The sequence below is a fragment of the Antedon bifida genome, chromosome 3, assembly GCF_963402885.1.
Source record: "Antedon bifida chromosome 3, ecAntBifi1.1, whole genome shotgun sequence".
Lineage (NCBI taxonomy): Eukaryota > Metazoa > Echinodermata > Crinoidea > Comatulida > Antedonidae > Antedon > Antedon bifida.
The window spans coordinates 32,714,593-32,731,743 of NC_136228.1; the positions used below are offsets into that span (position 1 = coordinate 32,714,593).

General features: G+C 31.2%; 1 protein-coding gene and 1 long non-coding RNA gene across 4 annotated transcripts in view; one reads left to right on the forward strand and one right to left on the reverse strand.

Moving 5' to 3' along the window:
• Positions 1–2,448: 2,448 nt before the first annotated feature.
• LOC144838584 (uncharacterized) lies at positions 2,449–3,864 on the reverse strand. 2 transcript variants are annotated; one of them, XR_013611663.1, is made up of 3 exons: positions 3,727–3,864; positions 3,311–3,422; positions 2,449–3,079 (listed from the first exon to the last, which is right to left on the reverse strand). It is a non-coding gene; the product is annotated as an uncharacterized LOC144838584 (long non-coding RNA). The 2 variants fall into 2 exon arrangements; XR_013611662.1 differs by having other exon boundaries at positions 2,450–3,086.
• Positions 3,865–3,974: 110 nt separating this feature from the next.
• The window catches only part of LOC144837752 (alpha-1,6-mannosyl-glycoprotein 2-beta-N-acetylglucosaminyltransferase-like), a 28,673-nt gene continuing 15,496 nt past the window's right edge, over positions 3,975–17,151 (forward strand). Inside the window, exons 1-4 of one of the 2 annotated variants that reach the window (XM_078692993.1) lie at positions 3,975–4,099; positions 4,766–5,370; positions 6,469–6,566; positions 13,894–13,993. In XM_078692993.1, the coding sequence (XP_078549119.1) occupies positions 4,795–5,370; positions 6,469–6,566; positions 13,894–13,993 (774 nt within the window). In that variant the 5' untranslated portion in view covers positions 3,975–4,099; positions 4,766–4,794. Of the gene's footprint in view, positions 4,100–4,758; positions 5,371–6,468; positions 6,567–13,893; positions 13,994–17,151 lie in introns of both variants that reach the window. The other variant, XM_078692994.1, reaches the window with a different exon arrangement.

The window sequence follows — 17,151 nt, forward strand, 5'->3', positions numbered from 1 at the left end:
ATTCATCCAGGCCAGGTTGCGATTTTTTTTCCGTACGAGAGTTCCTCCATCGGTTCGTTTCGGCCTCAATCGACTCTCTTCGGTATTCGGTAAGTCAGCTCACTGATGCGTGACAACATAATACTGTAGTAGAGTTTACAAACCGCGAGCTTACTTTCACAGGCTCTCACAACAGTAAAAAGAATCTACACTAATACGAACTTTTATTGACATTAATTAATAAATACTAGGCCTACTTAGTAATTACATTAAGAACCCAATAGCATTTTAAAGATATTTAGGCCTAGGTCTACGACCCAATAGTAGGCCGTATCAGATATTATTTTTTGAAGTTGAACGACCTTTTGTCACAAACGAGAGGCTATTTTCGGGCTATTTTCTCTTATGGTATTGTAGCTAGCCCATGGCTAGCCTAGCCAAGCTTGTGTAGGCCTATGCCATGTATTACTTTTGAATTTAAAATGATTATGTACAGTAGGAATTCCTATGCACAGTGTATGGTTTTTATACTTTTTATCGTTAAAATTAAAAACTTATATTTTCCAAGAGTCTAGATTCAAGAAATTGTATTGGCCCACTTAAAATAGAAATTCATTATATTTATATATAGAATAAAACAAATACATAAAAAATAATATAGCCTAAATCCTATTACAGTATATCATATTAATAAATCAAATTATGAATATCATTAAAATAAATTAGGTCAATTAAAATCCTAAAAATACATTACAAAAAATAACTGATACGTACTAACATCTTGTAATAATTTTATTTGAATCAAATTTCTTGTATGAGTAAAAATTTCTTTCAATTAAGTACTTTTCTACGTTGAAAAAAAAAATAAAAGAGAGTTTGCGAAATGTACTAATATTTTATTTGGACTTATTTATTTTTCTTATAGATCATGAAGGCCATGTATACTAAGATTAACAAATTATAAATTTATACTGTACGACAAAGTGATTAACAATAGACATACAATTATGAAAACAGCAATGAACAAGAATTCTAAATATTATATCAAATTATGTATGTGTTTAGTGAGTACTATATTACTGTATTAACAATGCAGTATTTTAAATAAATTATAGGCCTACAACTAATATTATTGTTTATTATGTGTATATGTAATTTGGAAAATCATAAAAAATACATGTAAAGTAAAAACATTCAATTACGGTACTGACACGACTACAAATACATTTAATAATAACAAATTTTCCAGGAAGCTTATGTGATACTATCATCTTATCATGAAGATCGGTTTTCTGTATTCCATATTCTTGATTTATTTGATCTTTTTTACAAAATGTCAATGGTTTCTGAAATTAATTTAAAAAAAAAAAACTTGTTCATTTTAATTCAAAATTTCCACTGGCCAAGATATCAATAATTATTAAATTAACACAATATTAAACGCTTTATAAGCAAGCATGTGTTTCTATACATTACAACTTACAAGAATACATGTTACTAGGCCTAGGCTATGTAATGTATACATTTTTTTTCAAATGTTTACACTTAAAAACCTGAAGAAAATTGTAATTTTCTTGATAAAAACATCTGTTAGTGTTACTGTACATATAATTTCTAACCTACTACTTCATTTTATTAAAATAAAAAGTAGTACTGTAGATGGAAATGTACTACATTTTGAAGCACACGTACACGTTAGGTAGGGCTATACTAGGCTAGCTAGGCCTTGCTTGTGACGACTAACAAAATAAATGCTGCTGCTGTGTGTGTGTGTGTGTTTCTGTTTGTGAATCTGATGGTACATACATTGGTTTGTGGCTGCCTATACAGTATTATATTATTAAAATTCTAGGCCTATTATTACAACTACGAGGTTCAGTACTACTATTAATATTTATTAGTATATTTACAGTGAGTATAGTATAGGCCTAGTATGTATAAATCTGTCACTCGTGCAAAAAAGCTGCTCACGTTTTGTCTTGTGGTTGTTGTCACGCATCAGTGAGCATCGGTGGCTTACCGAAGAGTCGATTGAGTCCGAAACTAACCGATGGAGGAACTCTCGTACGGAAAAAAAAATCGCGGCCAGGTTCGTTGTTTTTTAAAGTGGGCGACAGCGGCGGTGTCACACGTACCACAAAGGTCACGCAACATGAGAAACCGATTACTTCAAAACTGACCAATCACAAGTGAGTATAAACTTGGTGGAATGTGATTATGTAATATTTCTTTTGTTAGTTTAATCATTTAGATTTATTTTGTTTTAACCATTTTTTCGCAATGAAATAAAAAATGTTAATACTATTTGACACCAAATTTATTATGTACTCAACACTGTCACACTCACTATCAATTTTGTTGACATATATAATTATGTACAGTATGAATGATTTTTTAGAATTTCGCAATAAACAAAATTACATACTGCACAAAAAAAAACACCCCAAAATTTAATACATAGTTCTGTATTTTATTGAACTTTCAAATACATTGTCATTATCCACAAACAGAAGATAATATTTAAACTTTCATTTTGAATTCTCATATTAAAAATACTTTAAAATTAATTGATTTAGTCAAAAAATGTATTAAACTTGTTTAAAACTAGTCCTCAGACAACAATATACTACAAAATTTTACAAAATACTGTACAATAAAATAATTTAAAATGCATACCATGCATTAAAATGCTAAATTTGGAAAATTAAAATCTTAATATTTTTCTACTGGATTCTCCGGGATTCTTTTCGCCATCATGTTTCATTTTATACCAATATTTTCTTAGACCTATTTTATGACAAATTCAATATTAACAGTAAGGCCTACAGTCACACCAAGGGCTGTGGTGGACAAAATTATACAGTAGTTACATTAAAAAATCAGAGAGTCATTGGCCATGTTGAAATAATTACATTAAAAATATGCAGCATTGATAATTTTTCATTTCGAATGTAAAAAGTTTGGGAATGTTATCACATGCTGCAGGTATAAAACTATTTAGATTCCGTTTTAATTTTTATTATTTCTGGTCTCATTCCTGCACTGTTGTCAGCGATGCAAAGGATAGAGGGCAGCAAACTGCATAAACACCTCCTCCCTCCTGCCTCCTGTGTAGAAAAAATAAATAAATTTATCAATTTTATTATATTAGGATATTGCTCATCTTGCTCATATGTTGTTGTAACAAATAAAATAATAAAAAAATTAAATAAATATACAAATTCACATTGTGACATTGTTCAATAACAATATAGTTGCCATGGAATTCAGTATCGGTATTAAAATAGTATACATATGTTAATCCCATACTCATAAATATATATATATATACCTAAATATTATATTGCATTAAAACAATTTTCTTTGTGTAGTTCCTTCACTTATCTTGAAAATTCAACAGGTAGTGTTTCACTTGTCCATTTGTACCTTTGCCCGATACCCACCTGGAAATAAAAGATAGTATAATTTACCTTTTTGACTACTTACTAACTAACCTAGGCCTTGATTGGTAGCCCCTAGGCTGGGCCCTTCTAGAAGTCTAGATCTGAACGCCGAAGACCCTTACTAATACTATTGTACTAGCCTACTAATTCCCCTGTACTAGCTAGGCTACTACTCCAGCCAGAGGAGCCTAGAGCCCTAGGCCTAGGCCTAGACTAGTCTAGGAGAGCTGACCCTCTAGAGGCCTGTTATTTACGATATTGCGTTTTTAAAGCATTTATTAAAAATATTAGTTTATAGCATTACCACTGGCATGTCTTCTGTCTTTGTTTTATGTTTTTACCTTCTCGAAAAAATGCCTGCAAAATCAAAACAACTGAATTCATTACTCACACACTTTTTTAAATTCTCTCTGAAAAAAAACTTTATGTCGATATATAGAGGGAGATAGACTAGTTTTTATAATAATCCGTCTGCTGCCCTCTGTTGACAGATATGAGCACATGATGAAAATCATCGGTCGGTGGTTTTTTGTCGTCAGAAGACGATTTTCACCGGAGAAGGTTTTGGCCTAGCTACTTGGAATGGAGGATACACTCCTAGGCCTAGGTCTAGTTTGATTATTAATATATTATATTATCTAATTCCGATGTATATTACTGTATCATTTGAATTGTAAGTGTCATTTCTGGTCGCCAAACTAGTTAAAATGTCATTATTTTGTTTAAAACCATACAAATGACGTCTTGATAGACTTCTCTCTATCTACTAGCTAGGCTAAGCGTTCTATATTATTCTAAGGCCAAGCCGCCTAGAGGGCCTACCTAGGCTAGCTAGATAGGCCAGTAGCTAGTTAGGAATGGATCGGCCACTGTATTCAGTACTACCTAGGCCTACCACAGACAGCCAACTACGAGCTATCAGACCGGGGACATTCTACTAATACTATCAAAATAAGTACGAACCATTTATTTAGTATTATTGAATGATTTATTTCTGTAAATAAAAATTAAAATGAATCTGGAAGTTTGGGTGCTTACCCAGTTTAAAAACATTGACCCACGCTGCGTGTCGGTGATGGTGAGTGACCGTGAAGCCCAGTTAGGTGCAAAAGTACAGTAGTGCCGAAGTTTGGCCCAAAAGAGTATTAATAAAAGTGATATGATCAAAAGCATCTTATAATAGGGCTACATACCGAATAGGCATACATACAGTAATACCAGAAATTGTATGTAGACAGAATTAAAAAACCACCAATTTTATTCATGTCATCAATCAATTAAAAATAAATGTTTTTTTTTCACACCTAAAATATAAATTTTATATTTTATCTTTCAGGAAAAAGTATTCTGTTGTTTGTGAGGAAGAGTTAAGATGATGGCTGTGTTACGGCGGAAACGCTATCTAATGAAAACTATTTTATTATTAGCCGGAATTACATTATGTTCATTTTATTTTTCTGCAAGTAGTCAATCGGGAAATGCAGAAACTGATAACAAATTTTCCAAAGGAAAACGATCAGACAGTATAAAATACGTTCCGCCATTACCAAAAGAAAACAGTAAGACATTGTCAGGGCAGCAGAAAGCGTCAAATGTAAAAATTCCTACTCCACATAATAATAATAATAAAATTAGTAGTATATACATAAATAAAACTTTAATGAATTTAGAAAACTCAAAAAACATTTCCAAAAATGCAGAGACATTAAAACAGACCATTTTAGAAATTAATCGTATACAAGAGATAAGGAATTTAGACAAGTTTCCGACGCGACTACCAAACGCACCTGTTCTAGTCGTCATGGTTCATAAACGTTTAGAATATTTACGATTTTTAATCGATTCATTTCGTAACGCCAAGGATATAAGTCAGACCCTGCTTATCTTCAGTCATGATTTTTATTCAGAAGAAATCAATGAATTGATTAAAACAATAGATTTCTGTCAGGTAAGCACTTTTACTAATACTTTTATATAATTTATATAGCATCACATCATGTATAAAAAATCTTGAAGTAAACTCTGTCTACACTATCAAACTTTATATGACAAAAAAATATCACTACCATATTTAAGCATATCACTACCATATTTGGGCACATTACACTTTTTTTGTCAAACTACTGTAGATTGTTAGTGTAAACAGAGCTTTACTCAATCTGTTGATAATAAATAAAGTTTACATTGTGAGAATTTTACTAAAAGAGCATAAGTATATTTTCCAAGAATGCTTTTTAATTTCTAATATAATAGTAATACCGCCTGAAAACCCAGTCATTTTCCCTAGAGTGTTACACATGTTTTTACCAATGCCTATTATATATGTACAGCATCTATAGAAGCCTGGGAGAAAATAATGTACACATAAAATACAGTAGCACCACTATTTACTTTATTGATTTAAAGCTGTTTGTATTGGCTGTTACTGTTAGTGTTATATGAAGGAACAAGCTATTCTTTACAGGCTATTTATATCCAAGTATTATAAAGTCATCTTGTTACTTAATAATGATCTACTTCAGATACCAATATTATCATTATTATGTAAACTACTAAAATAAAAATATTGTTATTACTGTATATGTAGCTGCGTGTTTAATTAGGCTAGTTTGTAAGAAGCATACTTTTTAGTATTGGTTGTCATGGATATTGTATGCTATAGAAAATTAAAATGAAACATACGTTGATATTTGAAGGTTTCTTCACTACAAATATATATTGTAAAATATTCTTTCAGTTACTGATAAAAATATGCTGTTTGTTTGTACTTTCAAATTGTTTTTATTTTATAAATAATTATATGTTACACCAATTAATCTTGCCATCTCACAAAAATTATCTAACTCAGCTCAAAATCTAGATATTACTGTAAGCATGAAAAATATGGAGTTTTCATTTTACTTTTATTTCGGAGACGGACGTCCATAGTTACAAAATCAATTACATAAATAAGTTTAAATAAAAAAGGCAGACACAAAAAAACACCAGTATCAGATCATCTCAAGATCTCCATCATATTAACGTTTTAATGTCTTTGTTTTTTCAGACATTGCAGATTTTCTATCCTTATTTACTTCAAATTTATGAAAAAGAATTTCCAGGAGTGGATCCTAATGACTGCCCACGGAATGTGGATAAAAAGAAGTAAGTTTGCCATTATATTTTATTGTATATTTTCTTATTTAAACCACAGATAGGAGAAGGTACAGTGGCGTAACTGCTATGAGCGCTCACTGGCTAAACCCAGGGTCCCCAGAGCTCAAGAGGCCCCAGAGCATGAGCAGTCCAATACAACTACCCAGCGTTGGAGAGTCCCTTAGAATTGCTAACCAGGGGCTTTTGCCCTGAGCATTATGCCACTTACAGTAGAAGGTACAATCGACTGTTTTCCACTTTTTTTGGCCTTTGCCTTTTTTCATTCTTTATCCTTTTTTTTTTGTATTAAAAGTAGTTGATTAGAGAAATATTGTATTTATACAGTACATTACTTTTTGTCAAATTATTGTAATGTTTTGCTTTCTTTATTGTGAATTTTGACCTTTGATAGTTTAGTTCGCTTACATCTACAGTATTTGTATCACTAAAACATCTGGATTTACTATGAGTATGACATTATAATGTAAACAAAGTGCTATTGTTTTTTTAAGAAGATGATTAGTTTGTGAATGACATATGTTTAAGAATCTTAAAATATAAAACAACTTTACACCTTATAATATAAATATAGAAATCGTTATTCTGTTAGCTTAAGAAGTTTTCAACTGGTCCAAATCTAGTAGTGTTATTGATAGAGTAGACCACTATTAAGGGGATACCCAACAAAGTACAGGCCTTGTCTTTTAAGGCGAGCGAGTGCGATAACTCACCTAACACACTCCTAAACTGCCCTTGAGGAGTGCGATTTACAACACTCTTAAATTTGGCAAACTTCTACAAACCAACATACAAACAGCACACCTACATTAGAGCACCCCTGAATGTATTGAGGAGTGCAATTTGTAGCACACCTATAATTTTCAAAAGACAAGGCCTGAAAGTACAGTATCCTGTTAATAGAGCTGAAATAAAATTATATTGTTTGTAGTTGACAATATTGGTGGGTGATCTCACTCTTTGTCATTAGCTGTTGTGAATTCAGCGATATGTTATGTACTGTACAATAGTGACAGTACTGTACACTCCTTTTGTTTAAATGTAGAAATATGTGCAGTAGTAGTATACAATAGTGTTTTCTGTATGAGAAAACTGAGTATGTGTGACTGAATGAGTTTAGAGAAATATGTATAATATTGTGGGATTCACTGTAGCTACAGTAATTAAAGAAACTAATCAATACAAGCGTGGATTGTATATTTATACTAGCATTTTGCAACACCACAAAGACTAATAAATCAATCTGTGTCTAGAGTGGTTGTTGCTGTTGCTGCTTCTAGCTAATGTGTGTAAAATCTATCATGAGGTTTTGTTTGTGTGTGTCTGTTTGACCCGAAGTTGAACTTGGATTGTAAAATACACCTACCATGGAAGAATTAAAAACTGAAGTGGTCTAGTCCTTTCAAACATGTTAGTTTTAATATGTTATTGTTAATTCCTGTGGTGAAATTTCTTGTACCTAAACCTATGCTTTGTTTAATTTGACCCTGTTATATTAAATAAAATGGATTTTGGACTGTACTGTAGTAGATTACTTTAGTAGATTACTGTAGTAGGGTGTAGTAGATTACTGTACTAACACTTAACAGTAATAATCTAAATAGCCTGTAAATAAATAGTTTCAATGTACAACCAGAACAGTATTATATTAGCCTTGTTGTTGTATTTAATTTTATGAAAGCTTGGAATAGTTTTTATTTCATTTTCTGAATAGAAGCTAATGGGTAGTGCTCATTTGATCTTATATTATGTTTGTTACATTTTGCTAAAGGCTTAATGTAATGTAGTTAGGGTAATGATCTGTGTCAAAATTAAGAAATTCAGATGATATCATGTTATCAGTCAAAATATAATGTAATATTACTTGCTCAGCCGTTTTATTTGTAATCATTATAAACAATGGCATAAAAGATTTAGGTGTACAGTATGTGAAATGGAATGACAAGTACTACTGTAGTTTTAAGGTGCTGCTATTTATGCAGTATTATAAATTACAGCTAAAAAAAAATTATATTATATTAGCCTTGTTGTTGTAATTCATTTCAAATTGCAATTTCTCTATGATGAGTCTGGCTGCAGTGTTTATTTGGAATTAATGAAGTTCTTCTTCCAATATTGAGAGAGATCAATAAAATGATTAGTTCCATGTACAGTTATCTTGATGGTAATTATAATACTATACAATAGTATTGTTTGAAGGTTAGAAAATGGATATTAAACAATAAATAAATGTGTTTTGTATACAGTAGTCCTGTGTCTACTGTACCTTGTTAAAGATTGGGTTAGTTACTGTAAGTATTTAGGCTAGTTGTATCAATCAACTCCGCCCAGCACGATCTACAGTATGGTACTATGTAATTATGATTTAGTAGGGGCAAAGACCAATTTCTAACCCATGCATAGATAGCAACCATCATCATCTGTGGTTGTATTTAGGCTAGTTGTATCAATCAACTCCGCCCAGCACGATCTACAGTATGGTACTATGTAATTATGATTTAGTAGGGGCAAAGACCAATTTCTAACCCATGCATAGATAGCAACCATCATCATCTGTGGTTGTATTTAGGCTAGTTGTCTCAACCAACTCCGCCCAGCACGATCTACAGTATGGTACTATGTAATTATGATTTAGTAGGGGCAAAGACCAATTTCTAACCCATGCATAGATAGCAACCATCATCATCTGTGGTTGTATTTAGGCTAGTTGTATCAATCAACTCCGCCCAGCACGATCTACAGTATGGTACTATGTAATTATGATTTAGTAGGGGCAAAGACCAATTTCTAACCCATGCATAGATAGCAAGCATCATCGTCTGTGGCAGTACTAGGTCATAATAGGCATCAGCAAAAAATCGACAGTATAAGTCTATTTCGTGCCTAGTAGTACTGATAAGATCTGTCTACACTATCAAACTAAATGTGATAAAATGTGATGTGTCCATATGGACATCATGTCATATCACTACCATATTTAAGCATATCTCTACAATATTTGGACACTTGTTTTTTGTAAAACTAGTTTGATAGTGTAGACAGAGCCATTAACACGACACCAGTATTGGGTTGTGTATACTAATATGTATAATGTAAATTACTGTATAACATTTTAAACTGTACTCTAACTGTACAATATTATATTTTCCATAATATCTGACCTTAATGCAAGATACAATGTGTAATTTTAGTCAATCACGTTTATCAGATTTCACAAGGTGATTTGCAGTAATATTATCAGTTTGTGTCAAATTTATTATCGCATTGTCATGTCACACAAACAGGCTTGCAATATTTACACTGGTAGAAAAATCCATGCTTAAAATGATTCGATGTTAAAATTTAAAACCCGTAGAAAACAAGCCGATTTTAAGTGTTGGTAACGTGAGAAACTTCGTTACACAACTGGGTATGATTTTAACACTTTCTTTGATACATGCTGAATAATTACTACACTTTATAAACCATATAGCCAAAATGAAATATTAATAAAATACTTGATAGTACCATGTGTATTTTAATAGCAAGATTAAATTACATTTGTTTCACTCAACAGTATTTATTTATTTAATAATTAATATTACATTTATAATAACCCTATGATATTCGACTGAAATTGTTATAAACAAAAATATGAAAATTCACTTTATAATATTTTATTTTAAAGAATATTTTTAAATATTCTTCTTTAAAATAAAATATAATTAAAATATAGGTATATTAAAATACATTGATTTAATACCTTGTACTAGGGCCAATGGCCCATATACATTATTGAATAAATTCCCGGAAAAGGGAAAAAAAGAAGAACTGTTTTATTCATATAATTCATATATACTTTCTCTTATTGGTAACTATTGATTATATTACAATGAGTTGAGGGGAAAATGATTAAACCACGCTTTAATCTAAAATCAATCTTTTTATGTCTATGAAAATCAATTAGGCTTCTGTGTACAGCAGTACTAAACAGGATAATATTAATTGCTAAATATCATATCAAGACATTTTAAATTAAATCATCTTTTCTTTCATGAGATTTTGATAAATTGTGCATAAACATGATTTATACATTATTAGAAAATATTACTGTTCAAAATATGTTGTGAGGTAATTTCTCAAAACAGCACTGGGTTTTGTGTACTAGCCAAATAGTAGTCATCATCCATTCCTAAATAGAAGCACTAATGAAGAAAGTCTATCTGGTGGTGACTATAGAATGGACCAGAAACATTACAAAACTTCGGCTTTAGTTGATGGTAAATTGAAAATATAATATGATGTTAAATGCTGTTGTATACTATTGGTAAAATGAACATTTACAGGACTGTAGCTATCTTTCAATATATTTAAAATAATATTACCTTGTGTTAAATTATTACTATACTGTACAACTACAACTATACAGAGTTATTTCTTTCATACAGCCTCGTGGAAGAACACATTTTGTTGTGAACAAGCCTTCGTTTTAAAATAAAGATTTTATTATTATATTATATAGTATAGTATAATGTCTTGGTTTGATTTAATTTTACGAAAGCTTGGAATAGTTTTATTTCATTTTCTGTTAGATGCTAAATAGAAGCTAATGGGTAGCATTTGATCTTACATTATGTTTGTTACATTTTGCTGAAGGCTAATGTAATGTAGTTAGGATGTAATGATCTGTGTCAAAATTGAAGAGAAATTCAGATGATATCATGTCAATATATAATACAATATATAAAATATAATGTTACTTGCTCAGCCGTTTTATTTTTAATCATTATAAACAATGGCATAAAAGATTTAGGTGTATGTGAAATGGAATGACAAGGAGGTGCTGCTATTTATGCAGTATTATAAAATACAGCTATAGCTTTTTTTTTTAAAGTCAATTTTATGTCGAAAACATTACAGTATAATTCTGGCTGTACAGTACCTCTCATAAATGTCTTGTTTATTATAATTCATACCATAAAATTATCTTATTGATAAATGTATAAAAAGAAAGTATATTTTTCAGTGTTACATGCTATGTTTTTTGCAGCATCTGCCTTCCATACATTCAGTAAAAAAATTCCAAGATCATAAATATGTCTTCCTGCCTACTGTTGATGACACTAAGAGACACTAGCCACACAGATTTATTTATTCAATGTCTGGATCTGAATACTAAACAACCTATTTAATGAACTGTATAAAAGATAATACTGTTACTATAGATAGACTACAGTAAGGCACTTGTTAGTGGATTCCATTATCAACTGTGTGTCATTAATGATATCATTACAGTACCTCTGGTTAACAACTCCCTGCTGATAGGGTCAATACCAAAAACTGTAAACTAATATTAATAATTGCATATACATGCCAACACTCCTGTTTTGGCCAGGAGACTTCCGTATTTTAGACTTCTCTCCCGGCCAAATATTGTTCTCTCCTTTGTCCACATTTTCTCCCGTAAAGATAACATGAATTTTGATGTATGTGTGGTTTTCTGCATTAAATTATAACAAAAAGGCTTGCACACAAGCAAATTTACAATATTTAAGCCATGTTTTTCTCAATGGAAAAGGGATTCCCCTCACAAAAAATGAAATAGATATTGTTCTTTACTTTTGCATTGTACAAAATAGGAAATAGGTAAGATGTCATTGAAATCCCTGTCCGTGTAATGTTGTTGATACGCAACATACAATCTATTGATTCAACTTAAGTAGATGGGTCCATTAGGGAAAGACAGTGTCATTTGCCTTTAGGCTTTTATAAATACTTACTTTGTAATATCAAGAAAGTCGTCTCTATGCGTACTACTCTGTAACTCCATGAATTGATAATGCTATAGTTTGTCTAGGATGTAGTTTCTACAGAATTTAATGGGGCTTCAATTTAATACCATGGCTACACTATGGCTAGATATTGTAGGATACTGTATGAGGTGAAAATTGAACTAAATTCTAAAGCTCTGTCTACACTATCAAACTAGTTGGACAAATAAAGTGAAGTGTGCCCAAATATGATATTGATATCATCATGTCCATATATGGGCACATCACATTTTTTTGTCACAAAGTTTGATAGTGTAGACAGAGCTTTAAAGTTATAAATTGATAACTATCAAACTTTTAAAAAGTGTGATGTGCCCAAATATGGTAGTGCTAATGCCCAAATATGGTAGTAATATGACATCATCATGTCCATATACATGCACATCTCTGTCACATAAAGTTTGATAGTGTAGACAGAGCTTAAGGCCATAAAATAAACATTAGGTTGGTTGTTTAAACTGTTTCAAATGTAGGTTCGGTTTAATAGTTTCCTTTTTGATTCCCTTTATATTCCCTGAGTATGGTATGAACACCCACGAGAATGCCCACTATTTCCTGTCACTGTCCGTTCATCAGTCATTAAAAGTCCTAAATGTTTTGCTAATATAGTATTGTATGTACAGTAACCATCTTTCCTCTACGGTGTAAACATCAATTATCAAATTAAGTTTTATTAAATGTTACAGTCTACTATTCAGTTGTCCAAACAGTCCAATAACATTGTGCACGCAGGTATTGATACTCTATAACAATTTATTTTGTCCAATTCCAATTGTAAACTGATTCATTTAACATCCCATAATTGGCTTAAAGTTGTCTTAATTGGCTCAGTCGTCCTAAGCCAATTGTACACAGAATAAACAGCAATGTTGCAGTTAGCGATTCTAGACAAGTGTCTGTCTACAATCAGTACCTTTGACATCATTGCTCAGATAGTAATGTTGCTTAAAGCGTTGCATTCTTTCATATCATCTATTACATTGCATCACAATCCCTTTAAAGACAACTTTACCAAGAACCATATTTTGACAACGTATTTTGGATACATATGATTTCAGAACAATTGCGAGATTTAAGATCTCGCAGCGCGCCGTACAGCCTTCAGCGAAATCATAATCTCTCAATTGTTCTGAAATCATACATCCTAAATACGTCGTCAAAATATGGTTCTCGGTAAAGTTGTCCTTTAAATAATAAAAGAATCTTCAATCTTCTTTCCCGTTTCTGTAACACGGAGTAACTGGTATTGGATCTGTATTTCCTGATATAGTTACCAACATTTAAATTGTTCCTATTCATCCTGTCCCAATGGATTTAATACTTTCAAATCTTAAAATCAATATTTGTATGTAATACACAGTTTTGAAGTATGTATTACTATTACCATACCAATAATCAAAACATTGGGGAAAAAACTGGAAAATGTGCCAACCAATTAATTATTTTTTTGATATTTTTTTTTAAATTTTAATTGACGTTACCTAAAAATTGCATATTTTTTCTTGCAGAGCTAAACAGTTGAAGTGCAATAATGCGGACCATCCTGATAAATATGGACATTATCGTGAAGTCCAGTTTGTGATGACCAAACATCATTGGTGGTGGAAGGTATGAAAAAAGTTTAAGCATTAATAATTATAGCTAGTATTAATAGACTACAGTAAACCATCCTGAAGTATATTATAAAGACCACTGTGAATCACGGTAAAAATGGTCTTAATTAATGTGATACAAATTACCGGAAATTTTTTATTTAGTTTGTCCTTCCAGCAGTCTGTCCACTTCCTTTTTATATTGATTTAATGATAAATCAAGCTATGTTGTGTGTTGATTTTTCACTTTATGGCAAGACTTAAAATAACATTAAAAAAACTAGTTTTGACCTGGTTGAAAGTTTGCAGTACCCTACTTTTAATCACTCAACTTTACTCATGCAATACACTATATAGAATGCACTGGTTTTTTTTTACTAATGACATTCTGTTGTGTGGAATTTAATATGCTAAATTTATTTTATACTTGGTTCTTGGTTTGTATTTTTAATTCATTAGCCCATTGCTATGGATTCATGTACAAATAGCTACACATAATTCTCATTTGACCAAATTGCATAAAAATATGTTCCGGAAATCGCGAGTACCGGTGCTTTCGTCAAGGGATATGAAATTGATCAAAATTCAATACAGCATTTGGGCTATTATGCACGGTAGAAGATTATTGAATACCCTGGTGATAACTCTAAGGACAACGTCTCTTATTTGTTTCGGTTTTAATGGTGGTTTGATGAATTCCTAGAGGAATTAATAAAACAGAATGTTTTAATCTTGATTTAAATGATAAGAACATAATAGAAATGAAATAGTGACCTTTCTAAGGCCACGTGTACAGACCAACTTCCTATACACATTTTCATTCCTGTATATAAAGTAGTACGTAGGCCTCACTGTACATTATCAGTATAATAATAAAACCATAAAAATATTACAGTATGTGAACATCTGGTAAATACCCAGGCTGTTTCATACCTTATTCATTTAAAAAAATAACAATTTAAATATTTGAATATATAAATAGATTTTTCATTTGTGGCTTACTGACAGGAGTGATTAATCAGTAATTGACTTGATTAAATTTATTTAATAATCAATATTAAAAATAAATTATTATTGAATCCGTATTCTATAGTATATATAGTATTGATTTTTTTAAAGTATTTTGTCCAAGCTACAGAACAACTATTTAACTAATGTTATTTCTTTCAATTGTGTTTAAAATTGAAACTAATTTAGTTCACTGATGAATGTAATTAACATATTTTAGAAGCTGTCAGTACAAATGATAAATCAATTTTGTTGTCATTAGTGTAAATCAACTAATGTCTTCTCAGAACTTTCTGCATGCATTACCATATTTTCTTTTAAACCTGTGTTACTATTTTGTGTATTTTTAGTATCCTTGTCATCATTATCATTTGTGATATTGATTCTGCTACTGTATGAGGTCTTGCATAGACGTTTTAGTCTTTTATTTCTGCCCCACCCTGTTGGAATAATCGTCTGCACTAACAGGTCCATTTTGTGCTTTGTATTTTGAAATGTATATAAAAAATTGTTAATTAATATAATTGTAAGTAACCGTATTGTTGTGTCTTTTACTAAACTAATAATAATTTATATTTTATTTCATTTTATTTGGGCATATCATTACCATATTTGGGCATATCACTGCCATATTTAAGCATGTCACTACCATATTTGATAGTGTAGACAGAGCGGATTGGTTTGAATACAGGTTTATATGGTGTTGTTGATGTGGCCTTCAAATATACAGTAGTACAATTTACTTAAATTATTTAATCTCAATTTGGCTATTAGAAATGTACTACTTGTTCAAAGTGGTCAAATACATCAGGTTGAGGTGTTTCTTCACAAAGACATAACCTTCAATTACTCAGATGGTCATTTCCACATTTAATCACATACAATTTTATACAAATCTGCATAATCTTTTAAGCTCTGTCTATACTATCAAACTTTATGTGACAAAAAAATGTGATGTGACCATATATGGACATGATGATGTCATATCACTACTATATTTGGGCATATCACTACCATATTGGGCACATTACACTTTTTTTGTCAAACTAGTTTGATAGTGTAGACATTAAAATGAAATCACATGATTCTTGTCCCATGCAAAGGAGCTAATATCAAGGCAATACAAAATCATAATATAGTCACATTATTACACTTTGTTTAAAGAATTTTTATAATACTTAGTACTGTATTCATTTTGAAAACATCCCTTTGGATTTAGCTGCATCTGACTCAAACACTTGAATCCAATGAATCTCAGTCTTTCAAAAAGTTGAGTGGCGTTTTTTGTAAAGCTCTGTCTACACTATCAAATTAGTTTAACAAAAAAAGTGTGATGTGCCCAAATATGGAAGTGATATGCTTAAATATGGTAGTGATATGACATCATTGTGTCCATATATTTTTTGTTACATAAGTTTGATAGTGTAGACAGAGCTTAAAGACCTTCCCTGCAATTTTGGACGTTTTTTGGAAAATAATACATATATATCACTTTAAAAACATTAAACCATGTCATTCCTTGTCTTAAATGTACGTTTTATGGTAAATTATGATGAAAAGTGAGAAACAATGCACTACCTAAGTAGCTCGCGGCGATCGAACTCTTGTGGACGGTCTTAGGCCTAGCCTAGCTAGGCTTAGTTTTGTAGGCCTAGCTGGTAAACATCGGTAACGTACGGACATCGTACGCTAGCTATATACCTAGCCTGACGTTGTATAGTTGCTGCATTAATTGTCTTTCTATTTTTGCCAGACTCCGTTGATACAAATTGGGGAAAACCCGGTATTTTCGCTGACAAGTTAGGAGTCTTCCATTTGTTTTGGCCTCACGATCGATCGAAAAGTGGGCGAATTACAGGTGAAAAACAAAAATATCAATCCGCGCGCAATGCATTTTGGGATTTATAGCGGGCCGCTATAATTATTAGAATCGACTTATTTTTCACATTTTTAACCGTTTAAAGACGAAAAAAGTTATCGCAATAGGACCATATAGTATTATTTTTACATTGAATATAGTTTGTGATCTTAAATTAGATCTAAAAAACGTAGGGAAGGGGGCTTTAAGAAAAATATTTCATGTTTATTCATCATATCATGTACATGCTATAATTTAGCAAAATCATCACATTTTGCTAGAAACATTCTAATCACTCTTTGAAGATA